General features: G+C 36.8%; 1 protein-coding gene across 4 annotated transcripts in view; it reads left to right on the plus strand.

Annotated features, from left to right (window-relative positions):
• The window catches only part of ARHGEF10 (Rho guanine nucleotide exchange factor 10), a 244,523-nt gene that overhangs the window by 201,331 nt on the left and 19,633 nt on the right, over positions 1–23,559 (plus strand). For all 4 annotated transcript variants that reach the window (XM_036752754.1, XM_036752755.1, XM_036752756.1 and 1 more), the window contains 2 exons: positions 3,222–3,364; positions 17,996–18,170. In XM_036752754.1, coding sequence (XP_036608649.1) covers positions 3,222–3,364; positions 17,996–18,170 — 318 coding nt within the window. The remainder of the gene's footprint in view (positions 1–3,221; positions 3,365–17,995; positions 18,171–23,559) is intronic.

Consider the following 23,559-nt stretch of genomic DNA (forward strand, 5'->3'; position numbering starts at 1 on the left):
ATAAAGGAGAACAAGATAGAGGAAAACAGGCTGGCAGGACCAAAGGCAACTTTCTCTATTTCACATTTTTTTCTGAGGAATAATCCTTCATGCCTTGACAATCCTTTGCTCAAGTAATTCTTCTGCTCATGAAATTTAACTTTCATTCTAGAAGGCCTTATATGCCATTAATCTACTAACCTGATTGATACCGCAAACCCTGTTTCTAGTAAACTACAATTATCGATCACTCACTTAAGAAGAACACTATGAAATAATTACTGGATAGAGAAAAGAAGGACATAGAAGCCCATTTTCCCTCCCCTGGGAATATATGTTATCTTTAATTCATGTGTCATGTACAGTGTTCTAACCATCTACTTTAATGGGATTTTATAACAAAAAGAAAAGCATCAGATTAAAATAGTCTAAGTATAGATTTTCTTCAGTTGCATGTTCATTTATTTCTCTTGTAACTGTCATCTTAAGAAATAGTAAAGATATGGTGGGAATTGCTATAGTAGGGGAAGTAATAGGCTAAGAATCAGGATACCCAGCTTCTGATGCTAGCTTAGGCAGTTATTAGCTGTGTGACCTTGGACAAGTGCTTTCCCTCCCTCTGATTTGGAGTTTCCTCTTCTATAAAATAATGGGGTTGGAATATGCAATTGCCAAGATTCCCTCCATCTCTGACTTTTCTGTGATTCTGTCAAATGCCAATACTATATTGGATAACCATGAACCAAACCAAATCAAAAGGGAAAGTTCTCCAGGAAATAAATAAAACCAGTTTTCTCTGCCCATAAGACATAGTGGGGGCTTAAAAATGTTTGTGGAGCTGAATTGAATTATGAGAGGTCTCATCATTTATTTACTTGTGGATCACGGTGTCGCTATTATATATATGTAAAACAGTATATAATAGATATAACAGTATTACTGTATGGCCAAAATAAAAAATAAATGTCACCCCCTGCCCCCACTCCAAGTTTAATTGTCAGGAATAAAATCCCAGCTTTACTTTTTTTAAATAGGCTACTATGATTTATTTACTCTGGAGTTTCTTGCCTCAGAAAATTGACCAATAATATTTTGAAAAACATTGGCAAATGGTACAAAACAATCTGAAAAGAAATAGATAATATTGTTTCTACTAACAATGGATAATAAATTATATGTCTGCCTAGCACACTGGAGTTTACAAAGCCTTTACATATACATGATCTTTTCTGATCTTTGATCTTTGAACCCTATAAGGGAGGCAAGACAACAGTTATTTATTCATATTTTACTAGTTATGAAACAGACTGAGAGATAGATTTCCCCAACTGCAATCACATGACTAATAAGTCCCAGACTTGGGAATCTAGCCCAGGTTTTCTGATTCCAGGGTTTTATTTTTCCAGTCTATCATGCTACCCTTTAATAAAACCATTTGCCACAATCTGCTGACCTAATTGTAAAGGATGTGAATTTTCATGAAGGTTGAATTATAGAGAGATCTAAGGCATAGAATGCCACAAGTCTCTCCCTACCCCAGTCCATCTTCCACTCAGCTGCCAAAGTGATCTTCCAAAATCGCAGGTCTTATCAATTCATGCCCCTCCTCCTTTTGCCCCCCTGCTCAAAACATTCCATTAAGTCCCTATCACCTCTAGGATCAAATATATAATATCTTTTTGGCCTTCAAAGCTCTTCATGACCTGCCCTCATCCTACCACCTTTCCATCCTGCACCTTATACCATTTCTCATGTACTGGGTGATCCAATAACAGCAGCCTCCTTGCTATTCCTCATGTAAGACACTCCATCTCCAGACTTTACCAACTGTCCCTCATACCTGGAATATTCAGCCTCCTCATTTCTACCTCTTGACTTTCCTGGTTTCCTTTAAGTCCCAGATAAAATCCCAATCCCTCTTAATTCTAATGTCTTTTCTCCATTCACTGTCTCTACTTTATCCTGCACATAGCTTGTTAGTACATAGTTGTTTGCCCATATTAGACTGTGAGCTCCTTGAGAGCAGGAATTGTCTTTTGCTTTTTTCTGTATCCCCAGCACTGCCTAGCAGATTGTAGGTGTTGAATAAATGGTAATTGACTGACTGACATTATTTAAAGCCATGGGCCTAATAGACATCAAAAGACCAAATGTGGTAATTGTCTAATATATAGAATCAAAGAATGAGTTAGAACCGTCTGTTCCACTTTTGTCTTTGTATCTTCTGTACCTAGATGCTTAGTAAATGCTTAGGTGCTAGGTTTGTTGATTGATAGGTGGAGAGATTTTTAAATGGAAAAGGCACTAGATTTGGAGTTAAAGGAACATGGGCTTGCCACATACTAGCTGTGTGACTTCACCAAGAGACTTTATGTCTTGGGGCCTCAGGAAAATGAGGTGTTTGAACTAGTAAGATTCCTCAAAGCTCTAGATGTCATCATTCTGGATATTGCCTTTTAATGATTAGAACTTACATGTAATAATAGTTTTATTTTTTTCTACTTGGGGGCATTGCTATGGAATTACTACTTATACTACTATGTATATTTTCAAATATATGTATTTAAATTTAGTCTTATTTCAGTTATTTATGACATTATTATTGTTTTTCCTACTATCATGCAGAAGTTATAGGGAAGGATCTTTTAACCTAAAATACTTGTTTGTCCCCTTTTTCAAATTTAGAGCTTCCAGAGGTCCATAATTTCATCAACAAAGTTCTTTCTCTGTGGACCTAAAGGGTTATCCCTTCACATTTAATAGATGGTCTTCAAAAGTTTCTGTGGACAAAATAATTCATTACTCAATGGCCTACCTTTTATTAATACTCATTGCCCATAACCCTCCAGAAAGAAAGCAAATTAAACAAGAAAGAATGGCTTCTCTTAGGGTAATGCTTTTTGTATTGTGAATTAATCCTGAGCATGAAGTATGATTAGACAGAATAAAATATAGTAACAGGATAGAGAAAAAAGTCAATTTCTAACTCTTATTAGCTCTAGGTCTTTCTAGTGTGACTGAATTACTTTGTTTTAAGTACTGTGATTTCCAGAAAGGCTCAGGTATGTCCCTTTACCTCCACCCCACCCACCAAATACACATATATCCTAATGTCAGTTAAATATAGGTTTTGATGCTTTAACATTTGGAATAGTCTCATTCTCTACCCCAACATCCAGAAAAACAAAACTACATCAATAATTAGGGATAGACTGTGATTTTATTTTATTTTTTCATTTAAGATGGATCCTGGAATTCTGAACCTCAAAAAGTGGTCAAATTAGGTGTCCTGCCGGTTAGAAGTCTACTAATGATGGAAGATACGATATGGGCAGCATCCGGTGGACAAGTTTTTATCATCAGTATTGAGACGCATTCTATAGAGGTAACTTATTTTTAATGCCTTATTTTTGTATTATGCCGTGAAATAGACCCAATGAACATTTATCTGAAAAAAAGTCAAGGACACCAGCTTCTGATACTACTTAAACACAAATGAAATCAGAAAGCCATTTATCTGAAGAAGAGAGCTTCGAAAGTACTTGACAAATGATTGAGAGCACCCCATGTCCCAACCATGCTGACTGGCTATATAATGATAAACGTGGTACCTTCTAAAATTTATTTTAAAATATTCTTGCAAAAATAGGTGGAGTTTTTTTTTTTTGGGGGGGGTGGAGCAATATGTTTCCTCAGTCTGCATAATACCTCTTCCTACTGTTGAGTCTAAACTAAAATTTTTGCAGTCAGTGCAATCAATCGCTCTAGAAAAATGCATTCCTATGAGCCTCTCCCAGTAGGTAACTAATAGCAGAAACAAAGTCTATTCCATTTCCTGAAAGCCCTCTGCCTGATTCCTTTGGGAGGTCTAGGTGTAGATATTGTATGGCTTCTGTAGGAGTTCCAAAGCAGACTCAAATCTAGCAAATGATTTTTCTAAACTGATTATGTATTCAGTATATGCATCCTACTAGAAAAATAGAGTGGTATATAGAGGAGAGAGAATGTGGGACTGGGTCGGGAGACCTGGGATTCTTGTGTTGTGTCTACAGTTATTTAAATTACCTTGGGGAGTCACTTCCCTCTTCTGGGCCTCAGCTTCCTATAGAGTGAGGGTGTTGAACTGGTTACCCTTTCATTTCCATTCACTCTCTAACCTTTTGTTTAGTCTTTTGCTTGGTTTTGTTTTGTTTTGTTTGTTACATTTATTTCAGAAAATTTCTGGGTATTATAGAGAAAAACTGATTTAAATTTAAACTGCATACATCTTAACATTCTGTAGCTTAGGATATTGCTAGTTTTGTTTCCTCCTTCCCTAATCCATCCTTCACTCGACTGATAGATTAAGCTGCCTTATGCACAAGTTAGAGTGTGCCACTCCCCTGATCAAAATGGTTATTCCCTAACAAAATCTAAATTCTAACAGCTCATGATCCAAGATTCTATACCCTGGCATCCTCTCCATCTTTCTTATCTTATAATGTTCTTCCACTGCACTCACTTTAGTCATTCTGGCCTAACTATTTGCCATCCTTCATCCAACACACCCCAGTACTGGCCTTTTGTTCATGCCATTCCCTGGGGCATGTTATGCTCACTCCCTTAATCTCTGCTTGGTGAACTCCTGTAAGTCCCAGCTCAAACGCTACCTCCTCCAGAAAGCTTTCCTTGATTCTCACCTAAACTTCCATTTTGAAAATGATTTTTCCTCCTTTGATCCTCTTTGTAATATTTTTCAAACTCTGTTATCCCCATTATACTGCACATTAAAACCATATAATCTTGGTACTATTATGTAGGCAATGCATAGTTATTCTATTAGTATCTTCCTCCAACTCAGTTAAGCAACAAACATTTATAAAGCACCTCTTAGAGGCCAGAAGCTGTGCTAGATGTAGGGCCACAAATAAAGAGGGAGACAGCACCTGCCCTCAAGGGACCCATGTTCAATGAGTTCTAAAATTTTCCAAAATAACTATAACAGGCAAAACAAAATTTTAGAGAGTAAATGGAAATAAGAAGACAGCTAGTTCAATCCCATCACTCTACAGGAAGCTGAGACTCAGAAAAGGGAATTGACTTCCCCAAGTGTATCCCCTTTTGGGGGTACAGCATGTTTAAAATAAGTGAACACATACAAAATAACAATACAAAATACATGACATATATATCTTATACAAAAGAAATCCAAAGTGATATCAAGATCAGGGTACTAACAATTGAGAGAATCCAGAAAGGGCATTCAGAGGAGTTGGCACTTGAGATGAACCACTGAGAGGTTAGTGATCCAAACAGGCAGAAGTGAGGGGCAAGAGCATTCTAGAGACTGGGGGATAGCCTATAGAAAGGCACAGAGACAGGAGATGGAATGCTGTTTGTGAAAATTGGCAAACAGGTTAGTTTGGTTGGAACGTAGAATGAGTGAAGAGTGGTGATGTTGTGAACTATTTGGAAAGATAGGCTGGAGCCAGGTGGTATAGGGCTTTTAATGTCAAACAAAGAAGTTTACATTTTATCCTAGAGGCAATGGGCAATGCCTGAAGCTTTGTTTGGGGGGTTGGGGTGACATGTTCAGATTAAGATGATCCATTTGATCATCTTGTGGGGAGGATGGATTTTCGAAAGAGGAGAGGTTGGATGTAGGGACACTTATCTGGAGGATGTTGGCAATTGTACAATGAGAGATAATGAGAGCCTAAGGGCCTAAATGGGTGGGGGGCAATGGGGGTTGAGTAAAAAGGTGTTCATAAAGTACAGTTCACAAGACTTAACAATGGACTGGATGTAGAGAGTGAAAAGTTGTGGGTGACTGAAAGTACTTAATATGTGCCAGGCAAGTGTTGTGCCAGGCACTGGGAATACAAATACAAGCAAAAAAGACAGTGCCTACACACAAAGACATTATGTTCTGATGAGGGAAAGCAACAAATTAAAGGGAACAGGAAAGATGGGGAGAGGTTTGAGTAGCCATGCAAGGCTGCTAAGGAGATAGAGAAGTCCAGAGAATGAGCTGGGCATTCCCTGCCAGAAAGAAGAAAGTGGGGGAGGAGGAAGAATGGGTTTATGGCTATGAAGGGGATCCTGGTTCTTAAGTTTAGATTAGGAGCAAGTCGCCCACATTCATAGAAGCCTGTCAACAGGTTGATGACTGGGTGATAAATTTTGTGGTGATGATAGGTCATAAAAGTTAAAGAATTTGAGAGCTGGAAAGGACTTTAGTGGCCATCTAGTTTAATCCATCTACTTTGTCATTGAGAATTTGTGATCTGCATCAGTGGAGGGAAATAGCCATATTAGCAAAATCTTGGGTTATTAAAATATTGAAGCCTTTCCTAACTCCTCTTAATTCTAGTGCCTTTCCTCTGTTAATTATTTCCTTTTTATCCTGTATATACCTTGCAGCTAAATGGCTCAGTGGATAGAGAGATTGAGCCTGGAGTCAGGATGACCTGAGTTCAAATCTGGTTTCACATATTTACTAGCTGTGTGACCCTCAGCAAGTCACTAGACCTCTGTTTGCCTTAATCCGTTGGAGAAGGAAATGGCAGGCTGCTCCAGTATCCTTGCCACAAAAACCCCATGGACAGTAGGGTCCATTGGGTCATGAAGAGTCAGACACAACTGAACTACTGAACAACCACAACAATACTTATATAATGTCATATCTTCCCTGAAAGATTGCAAGTACTATGAGAGCTGGGACTGTATCTTAATTATCCTTATATATCATTTAGTGCCTAGCATAATGCTTTGCATATTATAGATGCTCAATATGGGATATTGAATTGATCGAAACTAAGGGAAGCAATATAGTATAGTGGGCAGAGGGTTATCTTAGAAGTCAAGAAGACTTCAGATCAAATATACTTATTAGCTGTGTGACCATGGGCCAGCAACATCACCTATTGGGGCTAGTAGGCAACTCAGCAAGTCAAAGGTCCACATTAATAGAAGTTCCATATGTAAATTCCTTGCACTAATTAAATAATACTAGGTCTGAGGGAGGGAGGGAGGGGAGGGAGGAAGGAAAGAAGAAAGGAGGGAGGTCAGGCAGACGCTGCTAAGTGATTCATGTAGTCATCTAGCTAGTAAGTGTTTAAGTCGAACTTTGAACTCAGGCCTTCCTGACTCCAGGTCTGCCTTTCTATCCATTGTACCACCAGCTGAATCAAGTTTTATAATTAGAAAGAATCTTAGATATCTTCTAATCTAATCCCTTCATTTCATAGATAAGGAAATAGAGGCCCAGGAAGAAGCTGCATAGCTTGTCTAATGACACAGGACTAGTTGGTGGCAAAGTTGAAACTAGTACCTTAGTGTGCTACCTATCAGCTTTTCCGCTACCTATCATGAACCACTTACTTTTCTTCTTTAGCTGTTTAATAGTTTATAACCATGTAATACCTTATAACCCATATTTCCTCTTCGTCAGAGGAAATTGAGTCATATGAGTCATATGAGAAGGCTGCCTATACGTAGATGGGGTTTCAGACAGAAAAGTTTATCATATTACAAGAGAAAAAAATTACTCTAATTTTCCAAATTTCTTTCCCATATTGGTCAGGAAATTTTAAAATTCAAACTCTTTTCCATTGTCAAACAATTACTAGGAACAACCCCCAGTATAAGAATAGCAAGTTTCATTATGCTTCTTGCCCCTTCTTCTTCCACCTACTCTTTTTCTTCTTCCGTTATATAATCATTAATTAGTGTTCTGGGTAGCAATGAAGTCTTATTTCTAGCAGTTGATTTTTTTTCTTTTCTACACTCTCCCACCTGCTCTAGTATATAATTTTTGGAATAATAATAGCATGTTTCTATAGAACTTTTGCAAATGGTTCTCTGAGTTAGGTAGTACATTTAATATTGTCCCCATTTTATAGATGAGGAAACTGAGGTTCAAAGGGAAGGGGAAGGGAATAAGCATTTATATAGCACCTACTATGTGCCCAGCACCGTGCTAAGCACTTTTTACAAATATTAACTCATTGGATCTTCACAACAACCCTGAGGGCAAGTGCCATTATTATCCCCATTTCTTATGTGGTGAAACTGGGGCAAACAAAAGTTCAGTGATTTGCTTAGAGTCACATGGATAGTAATTGTCCAAAGGTGGGTTTGAACTCGGGTCTTCCTGACTCCAGGCCTAGTATGCTAACTACTGCACCACCAGCTGCCTCTAGATACAAAGAGGGGAAGTGACTTGCCTATGACTAGCCCTAGTGACTAAGTGACCTTTACCTTGAGTCTTCTATCTCCATATTCATTTTTAAAAATCATTTATTTATTTATGTTTTCAATATTCAATTTTATAGGATTTTGAGTTCTAGATTTTTCCCTCCTCCTTCCTCTCCCCCCTCCCTAAGACAGCATGCAATCTGATATAGGCTATACATGTAAAATCATATTAAATGTATTTCCACATTAATCATATTATGAAAGAAGAATCAGAGCAAAAGGGAAAAACCATAAGAAGGAAAAAAAAGAGAGAGAAAATAGTGTGCTTCGATCTGCATTCAGACTCCATAGTTCTTTCTCTGGATGTGGATAGCATTTTCTGTCATTTCATGTTCGTTGTTGTTTGCCTACATTGTGCTCTCTTATAGTGATATATGGTCTTTTTAGAGCAAGGAATTAACTTTGTATCTGCCTGGATTGTGCTTTCCTCTTACAGTGCAAAAATAATCCTGTGACAAACAAGTGAAATTCTTCATTTTTTTTTAAAAAAAATTTGTACCAGTAGTTATTCAACAACCATCTATTAAGCAACCACTGTATAGCTAGTACAAAAGCACCTATTAAGCTCATACTAGAGTGTGAGCACATTCTAGCACTGATTTCAGAACTTAGATTACTAAGGGACAACTGAAATGATCCCTGCGCTCGAGGAATTATATTCTATTGAAATTTAAATAATGAAAAAATATATATATATGTGTGTGTGTGTGTGTATGCATATATGTATATAAGTATATATGTGTATATCTATATAAGTATATATGTATAAAAGTATATATATAAGTATACATATATGTATACACATATACATGTATATTTAAAAAGAAAAATATTTCTTTAGTTGCAGCCAAGACATTTACAGGTTATTTCTTCTAGTCATGTTTTCCCAAATTCTAACACTTTTAGAATCAGCTATTTGCTTTTAGATAATCCAAAAATCTATTTTGAAATTTGGCTAAGAAGGTGGAAGTAATAAAATTGTGTTCAAACATAAACCTGCTTTATAAAACTCTCTTACTACTTTAACTAGCAATTTTTTTTTAATATCAAGGATAGCAAGATCCTGGACTCTTGATTATTGAACAACTAGGTTATTATGTTGGTCCTGTTATGTTGGTTCACTTCTTGGCACAGAGATGTGGATTTGTGATTATGCCTGAATTTCCCCTACGCTGGGGGAAGACTCTGAAAAGATCCCAATTCTGCAATATACTGGTGAAACAGTGGCAGGCCATCCAAGGTTTCACTTTTGGAGAGACTTAACTCTATGTTATATGCCCAATAAAATGGGTTACTATAGAGTTAGAAAAAAGAATGGTTTGAGAAAGTGAAATGAACTTGGGATAAGTGGAAAGGGAGGTAGAATTGTTATCAATGATTTAAAAAGCATGCATCTGATATTCAAAGCCCCAAATAGCCTTAGGGTAAATTTATTCTTAATGTAATAAGTCGTTGGTGAAGTTTTAAGGCAATGTTAAAATATGGATGGTTTACATCATAGCTTGTACAAAAAATAATGTTTCTGATAAATAGAAATAATTGGAGGGGCATTTTTGGTAATTTTTAAGGTGATATTGGGGTTTAAGAGATTATTCTTTCTTAAAATGTTGGCTGCTATCTGGATAATTTAATAAAAAAAAGTTAGTTTCAATTTCCTGGAAATTTCAGGTGAAAGCTTCCCCCCAAATTAACTGAATAATTGCTTCTATTCCTATGGTTCCATGTTGTGAATGCAGACATGGGATGTTGACTTTAAAGGCCTCTGGTAGTTAATATAGCTCATGCCAGATGATTCTGATAATTCAGTTCACGTTATTTATTTGTTGCTGCAAGGTACACATTTTTCCATCTCAAATTGGTTACTGCAACACTTTTCAATTTAAACTTACTAGCCCCTTCTCTCTTCTGAGCCTGCCTGGAATAGCACTACTGTTATCTCCAAAGTAAAGTGAATAAAAGGAATGTTTTCCTTCCTTCCTTCCTTTGTTCCTTCCTTCCTTCCTTCCTTCCTTCCTTCCTTCCTTCCTTCCTTCCTTCCTTCCTTCCTTCCTTCCTTCTTTCCTTCCTTCCTTCCCTCCTTTCTTTCTTCCTTCCTTCCTCCCTTCCTCCCTCCCTTCCTTCCTCCCTCCCTTCCTCCCTTTCCTTTCTTCATTATTTTCTTCCTTTCTTTTTTCTTCCTTCAAACAAATTGTAGAATGAAATACTAAGAGAGAGTTTGACACATGTTAAGTTGTTTCATTCCTAATAGGTCAGTAGGTTTTTCTTTTGGGTTTTTTTTTTTTTTGGTCATTTTGGAACACTTGTGTAATTGCTGTGAAGGCAGATGGCCAAGAAGAACTTTACCACCAGCATCATCACTACCATGACCTTCTAACTTTCTCAGAATAGGAACAGCTGAATCCTCACAGACCATGCTTGCCTCTGCCTGGGAAGTTCTATGTAGGGTCTTTCCTTTTGGTCCCAACTCTTAACTGCCCAGTTATTCCACAGAATCACAGATTTAGAGCTGGAAGGGACCTTTGAGGCAATCTAGTCCAACTCCCTTATTTTACAGATGAGAAAATAGAGACCCAGGAGGATTAAGTGACTTGTCCAAAGTCACAAAAGTAACGTATTGCAAATTAGATTTGAACCCAGGACTCCCAAATCAGTGCTCTTTCCATAGTACCATGTCTTTTTCACACTCTGTCTTCCTCCTGTTTGTCTTGCTCATTCTCTTTCTCCTCTCCTCCTTCAATTGTCTGATTCCAGGAAGTTGTGTTCAAAGTGACTTGCTCTAGCTATCATAATGAACGCAGTGTACCTTGCTACATTTGTAATGCTTTTTCTACTTTACTTTTGTGGGGTTTTGTTTTTGTTGTTTTTGTATTTTTTGTGTGTGGGCAGGGAACTCAGACTTATGATTTCATCAGTATTTGATACTCCCTAGACATCAGTAACTCATCTGTAAATTTAATCTTAAGGAATTGCCTGGAGGCATTTAGAGATTAAATGATAACTTCCTCCAGCTCATAGAGCTAATATTTGTGAGAGATAGGACTTAAATCCATATCTTCCTGTCTCTAAGGCCAGCCCTTCATCCAGTATAACACATTGTGTTCAAAATTTAAAGCTATGTTTTCAATATGACGTGGTTTTAACATGGTTAAAATAAAAACAATAATTTAAAAATACCAGGCTGTTGAGTTTTGAAATAAGAAAAATTTATAACTTTACTTTAATAATTATTCTGACCCAAAAGTTGCAAAAAGAAAAAAAAAGTGTTAAAAATGTGTTTATTCAATGGTGTGTGGGTGTGTGAATTTCAAACTTTAGTGGCAGAATTTTTCCCACATTGTTTTTTAATTTGGTCTTGGGAATGTGTAGGGAAATTATACCAATTAGTAAAATGCAGTTGACAGAATAACTATTTGACTATGAGACTACTTTTGAGCTTGATGCATTCTGTAGGAGAATTCATGAAGTGCTAAATGACCTGAAAGGAAAGTATAGTTAGGTATGCTCCTGAAATATATTAGGAGAAGGAGAAAAAGAAGGAAGATAGACCAAGACACAGCCCTAATGACCAAGATTGTTAGCATTGCGATTAATTGTCTTAAGATAGCAAATTTCACAAAAAAAAAAATCTTTTAGAATCTAGAGCTAGAAGGGACTTAAAAGAGTACAACTTCAGTAATTTATTTTTTCTTAAAATTATTTCCAAGAAACAAGCATTTATTTGCTCTCCCTAACAACTTCCCCCACTGGTTGGAAAAACCTTGTAATAAATACATAATCATGCAAAACAAATTCCCACACTGGCCACATCCAAAAATATGTTTCCTTGGCATAGTGAGTTCATCATCTCTTTGTTAGGAGCATTATTCATAATTAGTTCTCTGAGTTTGTGGTTGGTCATAGCATTGATTTGAGTTCTTAAGCCTTTCAAAAAGAAATTTAGGAAGACTTGTATGAACTGATTCAGACTGAAGTGAGAAGAACCAGGAAAACAATTGATACAATGAATTAATACATCATAAAGAAAAATAGCTTTAAAAGATTTAAAGAACTCTAATCAACACGTTTTGAACAATCACAATTCCAAAGGAATGATGAAGCATGATTCCCATTTTCTGACAAAGGTGTGAAGATTGAGATATGTACTTTTTTGTTTAGGTGGGAATCAGGGTGAACGCTGAGATATATGCTTTTTTGAAGGCAAATTGGGTGGGAATTCATTTTGCTTAACTATACATGCTTATTTAAAAGGATTTTTTTTTTATTCAGTTGGAGTGGGTGGAAGGAAAAGGGAAGAAAATAGATTTTTGTTAATTAAAAAAAATACTTAATTCTGTTAAAGTTGTTTAGCTTTACAACATTATTGTTATTGTTTAGATTGTTACCTGGTTCTGTTCACTCCAGTCTTCATAGGTTCATACAAGTCTCCCCTGGTTTCTCTTCATCCCTTTTGTTATTTCTTATGGCACAATAGTATTCCATTTCATTCATTTATCATAATTTGTTCAGCTGTTCCAAAATTAATGGGCATTCCCTTAATTCCAGTATTTTGCCACTACAAAGAGGGTTACTACAGGGTGTTCCTAAAGTCTGGACACATAGGCAAAAATGCATATTTTCAAGAAATGAAATGAATGAAATTTTCAACAACATTTTATTTAATTGGAATATTAACAAATAACAACTTCAATATGATTGCCATCATTTGTGATGCAAAGGTTGAAGTGCTTTGCAAGATTCATGTGAAGTCCATGCAATAACTCCACACATTGCTGTCAATTTTAGCACATTCACTCTTTATGCATTCAATCAAGTGTGTCGCATCTGTTATTTTCATTGAATACAGCTTCTCCTTTAGCATACCTCAGAAAAAGAAGTCAAGGGGGCCAAGGTATGTTAATATTCCAAATATTTCAAAATATGCATTTTTGCCTGTGTGTCCAGACTTTAGGGACACCCTGTCTAATGTTTTTGTATGAATTGATCTTTTTTCCTTTCTTGATCTCTTTAGTGTATAGACATAGTAGAGATATCATCTTAAATTAAAGAATATGCACAGTTTAGTAAATTTGGGAGCATAGTTCCAAATTGTTTTATAGAATGGCTGGTCCAGTTCATAGCTCCACCAACCATTTATTAATGTGCCTATTTTCCCATAGGCCTTCCAGCATTTCTTATTTTCCTTTTCTGTTAGTTTGGTCAATCTGATGAGTGTGAGATACAACCTCAGGGCTGTTTTAATTTGCATTTCTCTAATTATTAGTGATTTGGAGAATTTTTTCCTGTGCATATTAATAACTTAGATTTTTTTTCCTTACAAAAGTACTCACTTATATCCTTTAATTATTTATCACTTGAGGAACAACCCCTAAGTTTTGCAGATGAGAAAAATGAGGCCCGGAAAGGGGAAATTATTTCCCCAAGGTAACAAAAAATTAGTGTCGTAGCTGGGACTTGATCTGAGTTTCTCCTGCCTTTAGGTCCAGTTGCTTTTCCACCACGTCATCCTTGAATATACTTGTCTTCAGTAATCAAGATAGAATTTAATTTTCAAAAATATGTTTTTCTAAAGTTTTATGAATTATGAGTCATTTAGTAGTAGGCACAAACCATTCTATAAATAAGAACAAAGCCTGTGATTCAGGGATTCCTTATAGCCATGAAGTGTGATCATTCATTCATTTTCATTGACTAAGCATATGAAATTTGCATTTTGGTTTCTGGTTTCTTCAGGAAAATTATGCAAATGTGATAAAGTTTACATAATGGGAAACTTAAAGATTTTAGAGTTTAAAAACCCAAGATTGTTAAGCACCATCATGGGTTTTTATAAGTTTATAATTATTTTCATTTACATGAGTAAATGATTAGATTCTGGAAGATCTGGGTTCGAATCCTTTTCCTAACATTTAACTGTGTGAGCATGTACAAGTTATATAACTTCTGTAAGCCACATTTTCCTTAACTGAAAAGTGAGGATAATACCCTTTGCAACTTATCTTAAAGGATTGCTATCAGGCTCAAATGAGGTAAAATATGTAAAGTACTTTGAAAACATTAAAGTGTCATATAAATGTCAGTTGTAAGTAATATTACTATGATTAATTCTGTTCAATTCAACAAACATATGTTTGTGTCCTACTGTTTGCAAAAGCATGGAATGAAAGCAAGATGAAAATTAAACAACCCCTATCCTGAAGGGGCTTACACTCTACTTGATGTAGATTCCTCTTGAGATACAGGAAGGGGCAGGGAGCAGCCTGCATATATATAAATAAATATAAAACTTATACAGTTTGATTGCTTTGGGGAAGGGGGGGAGATGAGGAAGTACTAGGGTACTGCTTTAAAGGGAGCTAGATTTTCTCTGAGGCCGAGGTGAGGAGGGATTATATTCCAGGGGAACCACCTCTACATAGAAATGAAATGATTTCATTTTTTTCACTCTAAGTTGCATAGCTCAGTTGATAGAATGGTTAGGTGTATTCAGTTGAATGATTGGACCCAAAGTTGGTATCAACTTAGAAGGAGGTATGTCATGGAGTGTTTCTGGGATCTGTGTTTGACCTTGTGTTAATTAACCATTTTTATCAATGACTTATACATTTGCAGAGGACAAAAAGGTAAGAAGGATATCTAACAGTGGGTGAAAGAGAATCTAAAAAGATCTCAACAGTCAAATCATTCACTAGTATAAATAAAACATAAAATAAAATAAAAATATAAAATAATAATAATAATAAATAAAAAATATATAAAATTAAAAAAATAGTAATAAATTCTAGTTGACTGACTGATGACAGGGTATAATAAAGAGCCAAATCAGATAAAATTTAATAACAATAACGTAAAGGCCTACACTTGGGCTCAAAAAATCAATGTCAAAAATAAAGCTGGAAGAAATATGACTAGAAAGATGGCATTTCACATAGAAAAAATGACTAGATTTGGAGTCAGAGGACCTGGGTTTCCCAGCCTAGAATTCAAAACCATCCAAATGATTTTGTTTCTTCAAACCTTATTTCTGACTGCCATCCTTCAAGGAACCTTCGGTTTAGCCACTCACTGCTTCCTGATTACACATTCCCACCTCCTATCCCTTTGTCTGTGCTATTTCCTATGCCCGAAATAAAATCCCTGTTCTCTGCTTGCCTAGATTCCATTGTTCCTTGAAGACCTAGCTTAAATCTCTCTCTCCCTCTCCCTTTCCCTCTCCCTCTCCCTCTCCCTGTCCCCCCCCCCCTCTCTCTCCCCCCTTCTTCATGCTTCCATGACAAAGAGGCAGTTTGATAGAGTAGAAAGGGCAGGGTATTTGCAGTCCAAAAACCTGGGTTCTTTGTGTGTCTTTATGACCTTTGTTAAGTCACTTAGTCTGTGGACTCAAAGGAATTCTGTCAACTGTAAAATGAAGGCATTAGACTTAATGATCCTCCAGCTCAAAAATCTCTGCAACTATGAACCTTTCCCAACTGCTTCAGCACTTTGGGAGAGCTTCCAGTTCCTATACTGTTTTGTTTTGTTTTTGAACTCTCCAAGTTCTAAAGTAAAGAAGAAGTAGAGATAGAAGTCTAAGTGACATTCTCATTTTTTTTCTCATGTCATTCTTTTTATTTATATTGAGCTTGCAATCTACTAACACCTCCAGATCTTTTCTATATAGCATCATACATACAGAATTGAAAGGGAGCTTAGAGGTCAACTCATTTCAAACCCTTCATGTTACAGATATGGAAATTGAGGGCCAGAACCCAAGTGAATTGTCGCAGATCAAAAATTTTATAAGTGCAGAGCCAGAATTCAAACACAGGTCTTCAGATGCCAAATCCCTTTCCTTTCTCACTGTACCATGCTGTCTCTGGGTCATGATGGTGGAGGTAACTAAGCTAAGTCTTAAAGGAAGAATGGAATTTAGCCATACAGAGAACAGGCACTATGGAGTCTAGGTGTAGAGGTGGGAATGTGTGTTCAGGAAGCAATGAGTAGATAAGTTTAGCTGAAATGAAAGGTTCCTGTGGGCAAGTGGTAGGTTTGGAGAAACACAATGTTTTTAGAAAGGCTTTGAATGCCAAGTTAAGGAATTTGGGCTTTATCTTTTAATTCTTTGAAGGTTTTTGGGGAGAGGATGGATGGGAAGGGTTCAGAATCTGCTATGAATAAGTTTTAAAGTATTAGTGTTCCAATTTCTGCTCAAAGTGAAATGGGCTAGGACTAATTGACTTCAACAATAATAAGTGACAGTTCAATTGAAGTCCAGGATTTTAGAGTTAGACAACTTGAAGTTTGAATCCTGATCGTTCCACTTATTAGCTCCCTCTGAACTTTTAAATAATTCAGTCGAGCTCTCTGGTCATCAGTATCTTTGTCTGCAAAACCAGGAATGATTCCTATTCTACTTACCTTACAGGGTTGCTATAAGATTCAAAAGATAATTGTAAAGTGTTTTATAAACATAGAAAGTGTGAACTGCTACTATTTTTTTTTAACAGTTCTCAAATGACTTCTTTTCTCACTCTCTGTGCTGCTCCTCTTCCCCACCCCCCACCCCCAACCCCCTGCCTGGTGCTAGCCCACAGACTAGCCCAGATTATGGCTGCAACTACTAGCTTCTTTTGGAATTTGGACCTTTTTCTCTTTCTCTGTCTCCTGGGATTCAGGATGATTTCTGTGAGCTGTGAAAGCTGCAAGGATAAACTTTTGAAGCACCAAAGGGTGCTGCTATGGTTGTAAAGCAATTTTTAATTCTACCAAGTGCCTTCAATTTTTGAAAATAAAAAAACGATAGAAGTAACTTGATTATATTGCACTTTAATTAATCTAATTTTCCAGCAGACACAGAACTGTGTTTAGTTATAAAATCCTGACCACATCCACCCACTTAGTCAGTAAGCTTCAGTGGCTTCCTGTTATTTCCAAGATCAAATATAATATTCTCTGCATTATAAGCCCTTCATAACCTGGCCCCTTCCTACCTTTATAGTCTTCTTATACTTTACTCCCCTGCACACACTCTGCAATTCAGTGACACTGGCCTTCTTCCTATTCCTTATGTAAGACACTCTGTCTCCTGACTCCATGCATTTTCACTGGCTTGACTCTCCATGCCTGGAATTTTTTACCTGCTCATCTCCAGCTCCTGGCTTCACTGGCTTCCTACAGCTCTCAGCAGGAATCTTGCCATACCTCTTAAGATTATCTCCAATTTACTCTGTATATATCTTGCATCTGCATACTTGTTTTGCATGTTGTTTCCCCATTAAAATGTGAAGCTTTGAGAGCAAATCCCCAGCTTAATAAATGTTTGTTGACTGACTGTCTGATAGCTTTAATTGTTACATTGTTTGACCTTCATTCTCAAAGTGGACCATAACCTCAGGGAAGTGATGCCACAACATGCAAGTGAATTGGATTTAAGTGAGGGAGGGCTGTGCAAAGTCACCAGCCTAACTTTCTCCTCTAGAGCCATCTGGGTCCAGTGGTAAGATATAGATCATGATGACTGGAGATGGAGTTTTAATTATGCATTAGATCATTGAAGGTGCTTGCTGAATACCATAGAAATGTAATTACTTGCTTTGTGTTGAATACTAATAAATCATACTCCTTAAACCCCTATGGATATGCATTTTCAAAGGACCAACCTCTTAAGAGAAAATATAAAATAATGAATGTATAAGAAATGTCTCCTTCTAGAAGTGCCAATATGGCAAGGCTGTAAAGTATTACATATTTTGGTTTTTTTTTTCATTTCTTATCTTCTTGTTATTCACTTTCATTTTATCAGAACCATCTAGAGGCTCATCAAGAGGAGGGCATGGTGATCTCTCACATGGCAGTTGCTGGAGTTGGCATCTGGATCGCCTTTACATCTGGATCTACTCTCCGTCTTTTTCACACAGAGACACTAAAACATCTCCAAGACATTAACATAGCTACCCCTATTCATCATATGTTGTCAGGTAATTAGTTTGTTTGTTTGTTTTTTAAGGGTGATCATGTATGCCTCTGTGTGGGTGAGGGTTTATATGTGTTTCCTCCTAATAATCTGAACACCAGACTTCAGTCTGTTTGGTAGAATCTCTTCAGCTGCTTCCTGAAAGACTACAGATTTTCCTCGTGCTACTTGGAGAGTTCTGTTTCAGTAAATCAAACAAGAATTTATGAAATAATTATCATGTTCAGAATGCACACTCTGCTGGGCTTGAGTGAGGGACAGATTTTAACTGAGACATCAACCTTGCCTACCATCCTTGCCCTGGGCTAATGGAGAGCATGAGATACCACCACAAATAACTGTGTCACATAATATTGCATAATCAACGAATTAGGGAGTCATGAAACAAAGTGCTATTTGGGATCAGAGTGGGAGGTCATTATTATAGTCAGAGGAAAAGTGAAGATTTATGGGAGGATGTAGCATTTGAGATGAGTTTAAAGAATGGGAAGGAATTCAGCAGGCAAAGAAGGAGAAAGACATATGTTAAATAGGAACAGTATTAGCAGGGGCATGGAATCAGGAGGGTTAAAACTGGAACATAGAGGTATGAGATTTCCTAGGTAGAGGGAGCTCTTGGTGAAGAACTTTCTCAGTGAATCAAAGCAGCATCATCTCTTCAATTTCACCACTTTCTTTTTAACTTGTAGTCTTAGAGAATTGCCTAGGAATACTGAAAGGATGAGTAAGTTTCTTGCCCAAGGGCACATTGGCAGTGTTTGTGTCAAAGGTGGGACTTGGACCCAGATTTTCCTAATTTAGAGGCCAGCTCTCATTCCACTGTGCCTCTCTGCTAGGGGAATAACGTGAAATAAAGCTTGAAAGCTTGAGTGTTTCCACAATATGAAAGGGCAATAAATGTCAGGCAAAGGCATTTGAATCTTACTTGGTAGACACTAGAGAGGCATTGAATTGACATGACCAGATCAATGCATATAAATTATTCTTATCCTAGTATAAAGTATGTCTTGGTTGAGGGGATGATAGAGTGGAAGCAGGAAGATCTGATGAGAGGTTGTTATGATAATCTAGATGCGTAGTGATGAAAGTTTCAGTTAAATGACAAAGTTAGAAGCCAGACTGTAGAAAGTTAAGAAGAGAGTGAGTGGAAAGGATGTGGTAGAATGAATAGCTTGGCCACAAACGGGAAGAATGATAGAAGACAATAGCTTATATAAAGCTATTAAAACAAAATATATATAAACATATAATATGTAATACTATATTATAACATAAGATATAATATAATACAATATAATGTAATATATAAAGCAAATAAAGAAGGACAGACACATCAGATGATGGTTTTTTGAGGGTGCGAGAGACATGAGCGTGTTTATAGGCAGTATAGTGGAAGACAGTAAACAGAGAAAGGCTAAAGATCAGAGGAGGAAGTCTACTGGAGAATCTGGATGAGATGGGTTCACTTCTATATGTAGAGGAGTTGGCTTTGGCAAGGAAAAGGGCTACCTCATCGTGTTTACAGGGAGTGAAAGCTTGAGAAGGCATCTAAGTGATATGATATGAGGTGAAGAGAAGAAGAAGGAGGTCTTAGTGAATGGCATCATTTTTTTCAGTGAAATACAAGGCAAGATTTTCAGCTGAGAGAGTAGGGTAGGGGAAAGAGAGTTATGGGAGATGGGAGGAAGGATGAAAAATTTTTGAAAAACCATTGTGGTGAGTGAGATAGTGAGTTGATTAGGGAGGTATAAAGGATTGCCTTGCTGCAGTGAGGGCCCAGTTGAGATTAGGTAACATAAATTTGTAGTGGACCTAGTTTGCACAGTTTTCTAATTTTCTTCAGCTTGATTGAGTAGTATGTCAGCAGGAACAAAGGCAGCAGTTGGTGGGAATAATCCAAGGCTGAGGCTTGACAGGGTATTTTGAGCAGCAGGATAAGGGTGAAAGGGGCCAAGAGAAGAGAACGACAATAGAGAGTAGAACTGGTTCTAGAATTTTGGAACAATTCTTTTTCTCTATATTACAGTCTATCAGGGCTCATCAATCTCTCAATAAGAAAAGAGTCTTTTGTGGGTGGATGTTTTACAATCTGATTACTGAATTTTTTTTTGTTTACCTTTGTATAGCTTCAAATGAAATGTGAGTTTCCTCAGTAAAAATGACTCCCCCTCAATCTTTTGTTTTCTGTTTTTTGTACTGTCTTGCCCATGTCAAGATTTTTTCTTTTTGACAATGGTTAGCAGATTTTTGTTTGTTTAAACCAGTCTTCTCAATGTTCTTAAAACTTTAAGAGATTTACACTGCACTATAGAGGAATCAGATAACAGTTTCTCCAACTTCCAGCTCTTTCTAAAGACTTTTGCTTATTCTGTGGGGCTTAATTAGACTAATTAGGCTATTTTGAAACAATATTTTGTCAGTTCTTGGTGTTTTCCATTTTTTGCTTTCCTTATATACTTATGGTCCCACTCCTAGCATGTTCATGAATGATCCTTGAAACACTTCATTTCCCCACACCAAGCAGTCACTGCAATGTCTTTAACAGTCATTGAAGATCTACAATTTTGCATGATTCCTTGGAATAAAATCTATTCTTAAAAACCACAGAACTAAACTAAAAATAAAGAAGGTAATGAAACGTGTGTATGGCATGAAATTGAGCACTTACTTGACAGAGAAGTAAATAAGGTGGAGAAGTCAGGTTTAATCCAGTTTCATCTGGTCAGAGTTAGATATTCCGAATTAGCCAAGTGCCAATAGATGCGCTCATATTTGACCATTGCTGTTACAAAACAAAACCATGTTGAAATTGTTACCTGTACCAAGTAATTCTACACCACCATAGTGAATGTCTGATGCAGAATTTGAACCTAGGTCCTCACTCTAAATCAACTGCTCTTTGTGGTGTCCTTTTGGTAAGCAATTAAGTTAAATACATTTCAATTCCTGTAAGCTTCTTGGCACCAAAGTAGCTACATTCTAGTTTTTAAAAAGCAGGGAATTCTACAGGCAATACAGTCAAAATCTATGTAAGACAATAAAGAGACAATTTAATTAGGAGCAAAAGAACTGATTCTGGTAAATATAAAAAATATCCACCACAAGGGAATTCATTATAATAGACTTTATTGGCAACCTAGTCAAGGATGAGGGTAGAGAGGACTACTTCTGGGTGGTGGAAGACCCTCACCATTGTTTTACTAAATATGCTTGCAAAATTGCCACAACTTCTCTGCCCCTTGGATTTCCCATCTGTAAAATGGATAATACTTTTCATTTATGTATCATTAGGATTTGTGGTGATGAAATGAGATAATTATGTAAGCATTTTCTGAAAGGAGCCACAGGAGTTCTCTAGTTGATTGTTAAGAGAATTATTTGAGGGGCACTAGAAATTTATGGAAAGACTTTTATCCAATGCAGATGTTAATCATAGAAAAAGTAGAAAAGTTATTTGAGAGCTGAACTCCATTCTTTCTTCATGTTTAAATTAATTTTCCCACTGCATATTGACTTTAATGCTGCAATATTTATACAAAATGTTATTTCTTGTTGTTGAAAAAAAGTGTTTACCTTTATCTGGATTTATTTTAAATGCATTTCTGTACCTTCTTTGAGAGAGATAGATGTTCTTACTATACAATGTAGGAAGTAAGATACTTACTTCTAGCAATATCTATCCTTGGGCAAAGAAGTCTAATGTTACTTAACAATAATACGTTCATGCCTTGTCACACACATCAGATTAGTCTCCAAATTACTTCTTTTAAGGTCAAAGTGCCATAACTTGCATAAGACTTATGAGGGAGAATTTTGTTAGGCAAGACCTCAAGATAGCATATTTAAAGCCTGAGATGTATTTCAATTATTCTGGGGAAAAAATCTCCTGCATGTTTCCATGAGTCTGTAAGATAATAACCAAAAAAGGTTATGAGTCAAGAAAGTAGGAGGTTGCTATAATGAAAATCATGAGATGCAATGGAAGCTTAAAATACAAAAGTTGAAAATCCTTTATTAAGCTGTAAGGAATATCTGTGGGTAGGTAACTCCAAAAAAAAAAAAAAGAGAAAAAGAATTTAAAAAAATTAATTAACTTATTTGGGTGTTTTATTGGAACTTTAAATAGTGAACTTAAGTATCTGATAAGAAGACAAGGCCACTCAGACAGATGGAATTGTGATTTGGTGGATGCTAGAAAGGTCCAAAAATATCTCCTAGATTAGCTAACCCTCATGTCAGAAATCCTCCTGGAATAATTTTTTTAGCATAAAGATTCTCTAAGAGGAAGCATGGCATGATGGTTAGAGGGCCTGCTTAAGCCTCACTCAACCTCAGACAACCTGGGTTTATGTGCTGCTTCTGACATGTATGAACTGTATGACCATGGGCAAGTCAATTTACCTCTTAATACCCAGGCAGTCCTAAGACTATAAGATGCAGAACAGTTCTTAGAACTCCTTAGACAGACTATATCACAGATTCAGAGGAAAAAATTTTCTAGAAGTTCTCTGCAGAAATGCAAAACCCTTGAAGTGATAATACTTTGAGGTCACTTCAGTTGGTGACACTTTAATGAGGATTAGATTATCAGATTGCTCCTTAGTTGAGAGAGCTAAACTGAAGTAGACTGGAACAAAATTCTCTGATAGGGTAGTGGAGTAAGGAGAAGGGTCCTAGAAGTATGGATCATGAGATGCTGCCTAGGCAGGGTCTTAGTACAGTGACATACTGGGAATTCCGAGTAACCAAGCCATTACACAAAGGCCCCAAGGCACTTGGGAGGGGGAACCATTAAAAGGAGAAATGGAATGGTGCCAAGTACAAGCTTTGTTTCACAGATTTGCTGAGGGCTGACCCCCTGTTAGGAATCATGTTTTGTTGACTTTGAGGTTGGCTATAGGGTCTTCAAAGGAATTAACAGATATCAGATATGACCTCTTCAACATTCTTAATAAATTCTCAGCTATTTTGGTGGAAGAGAAAAATGAAGCATTGAAATGATATGCAAATGATTTCTTCATTTTAAACCCACAAACTTATTTACAGTCTTCACTGCTCTAAAAACATACTGACACTTTGCAATGGTCCTTGAAGTAAATGTTTTCACTGAGCACACATGTTAGTGAAATGAGTGTTTGCTATTGGGACCTCTGTTGTAGCTGTTGGGATAAAACCAAATTAAATTTTTGGTTTGCCAAAGCATGCATTTATTTTTCCAGTTCATGGAAAGAATTTATTTTGCCTACATATCAGAAGGTCAGATCTTGAAGGGCATAGGGAATGAGATGCCATTGCAATGACAAGCAGTCTTGCAAACCTAGCAAATGGGTGGAGGGGGGTTGCTGTGATCAAGCTATTCAATGGCTCACTCCATTCCAGTTGGCACAGCAGTT

Source organism: Trichosurus vulpecula, chromosome 3 (assembly GCF_011100635.1).
Source record: "Trichosurus vulpecula isolate mTriVul1 chromosome 3, mTriVul1.pri, whole genome shotgun sequence".
Classification (NCBI taxonomy): Eukaryota; Metazoa; Chordata; class Mammalia; order Diprotodontia; family Phalangeridae; genus Trichosurus; species Trichosurus vulpecula.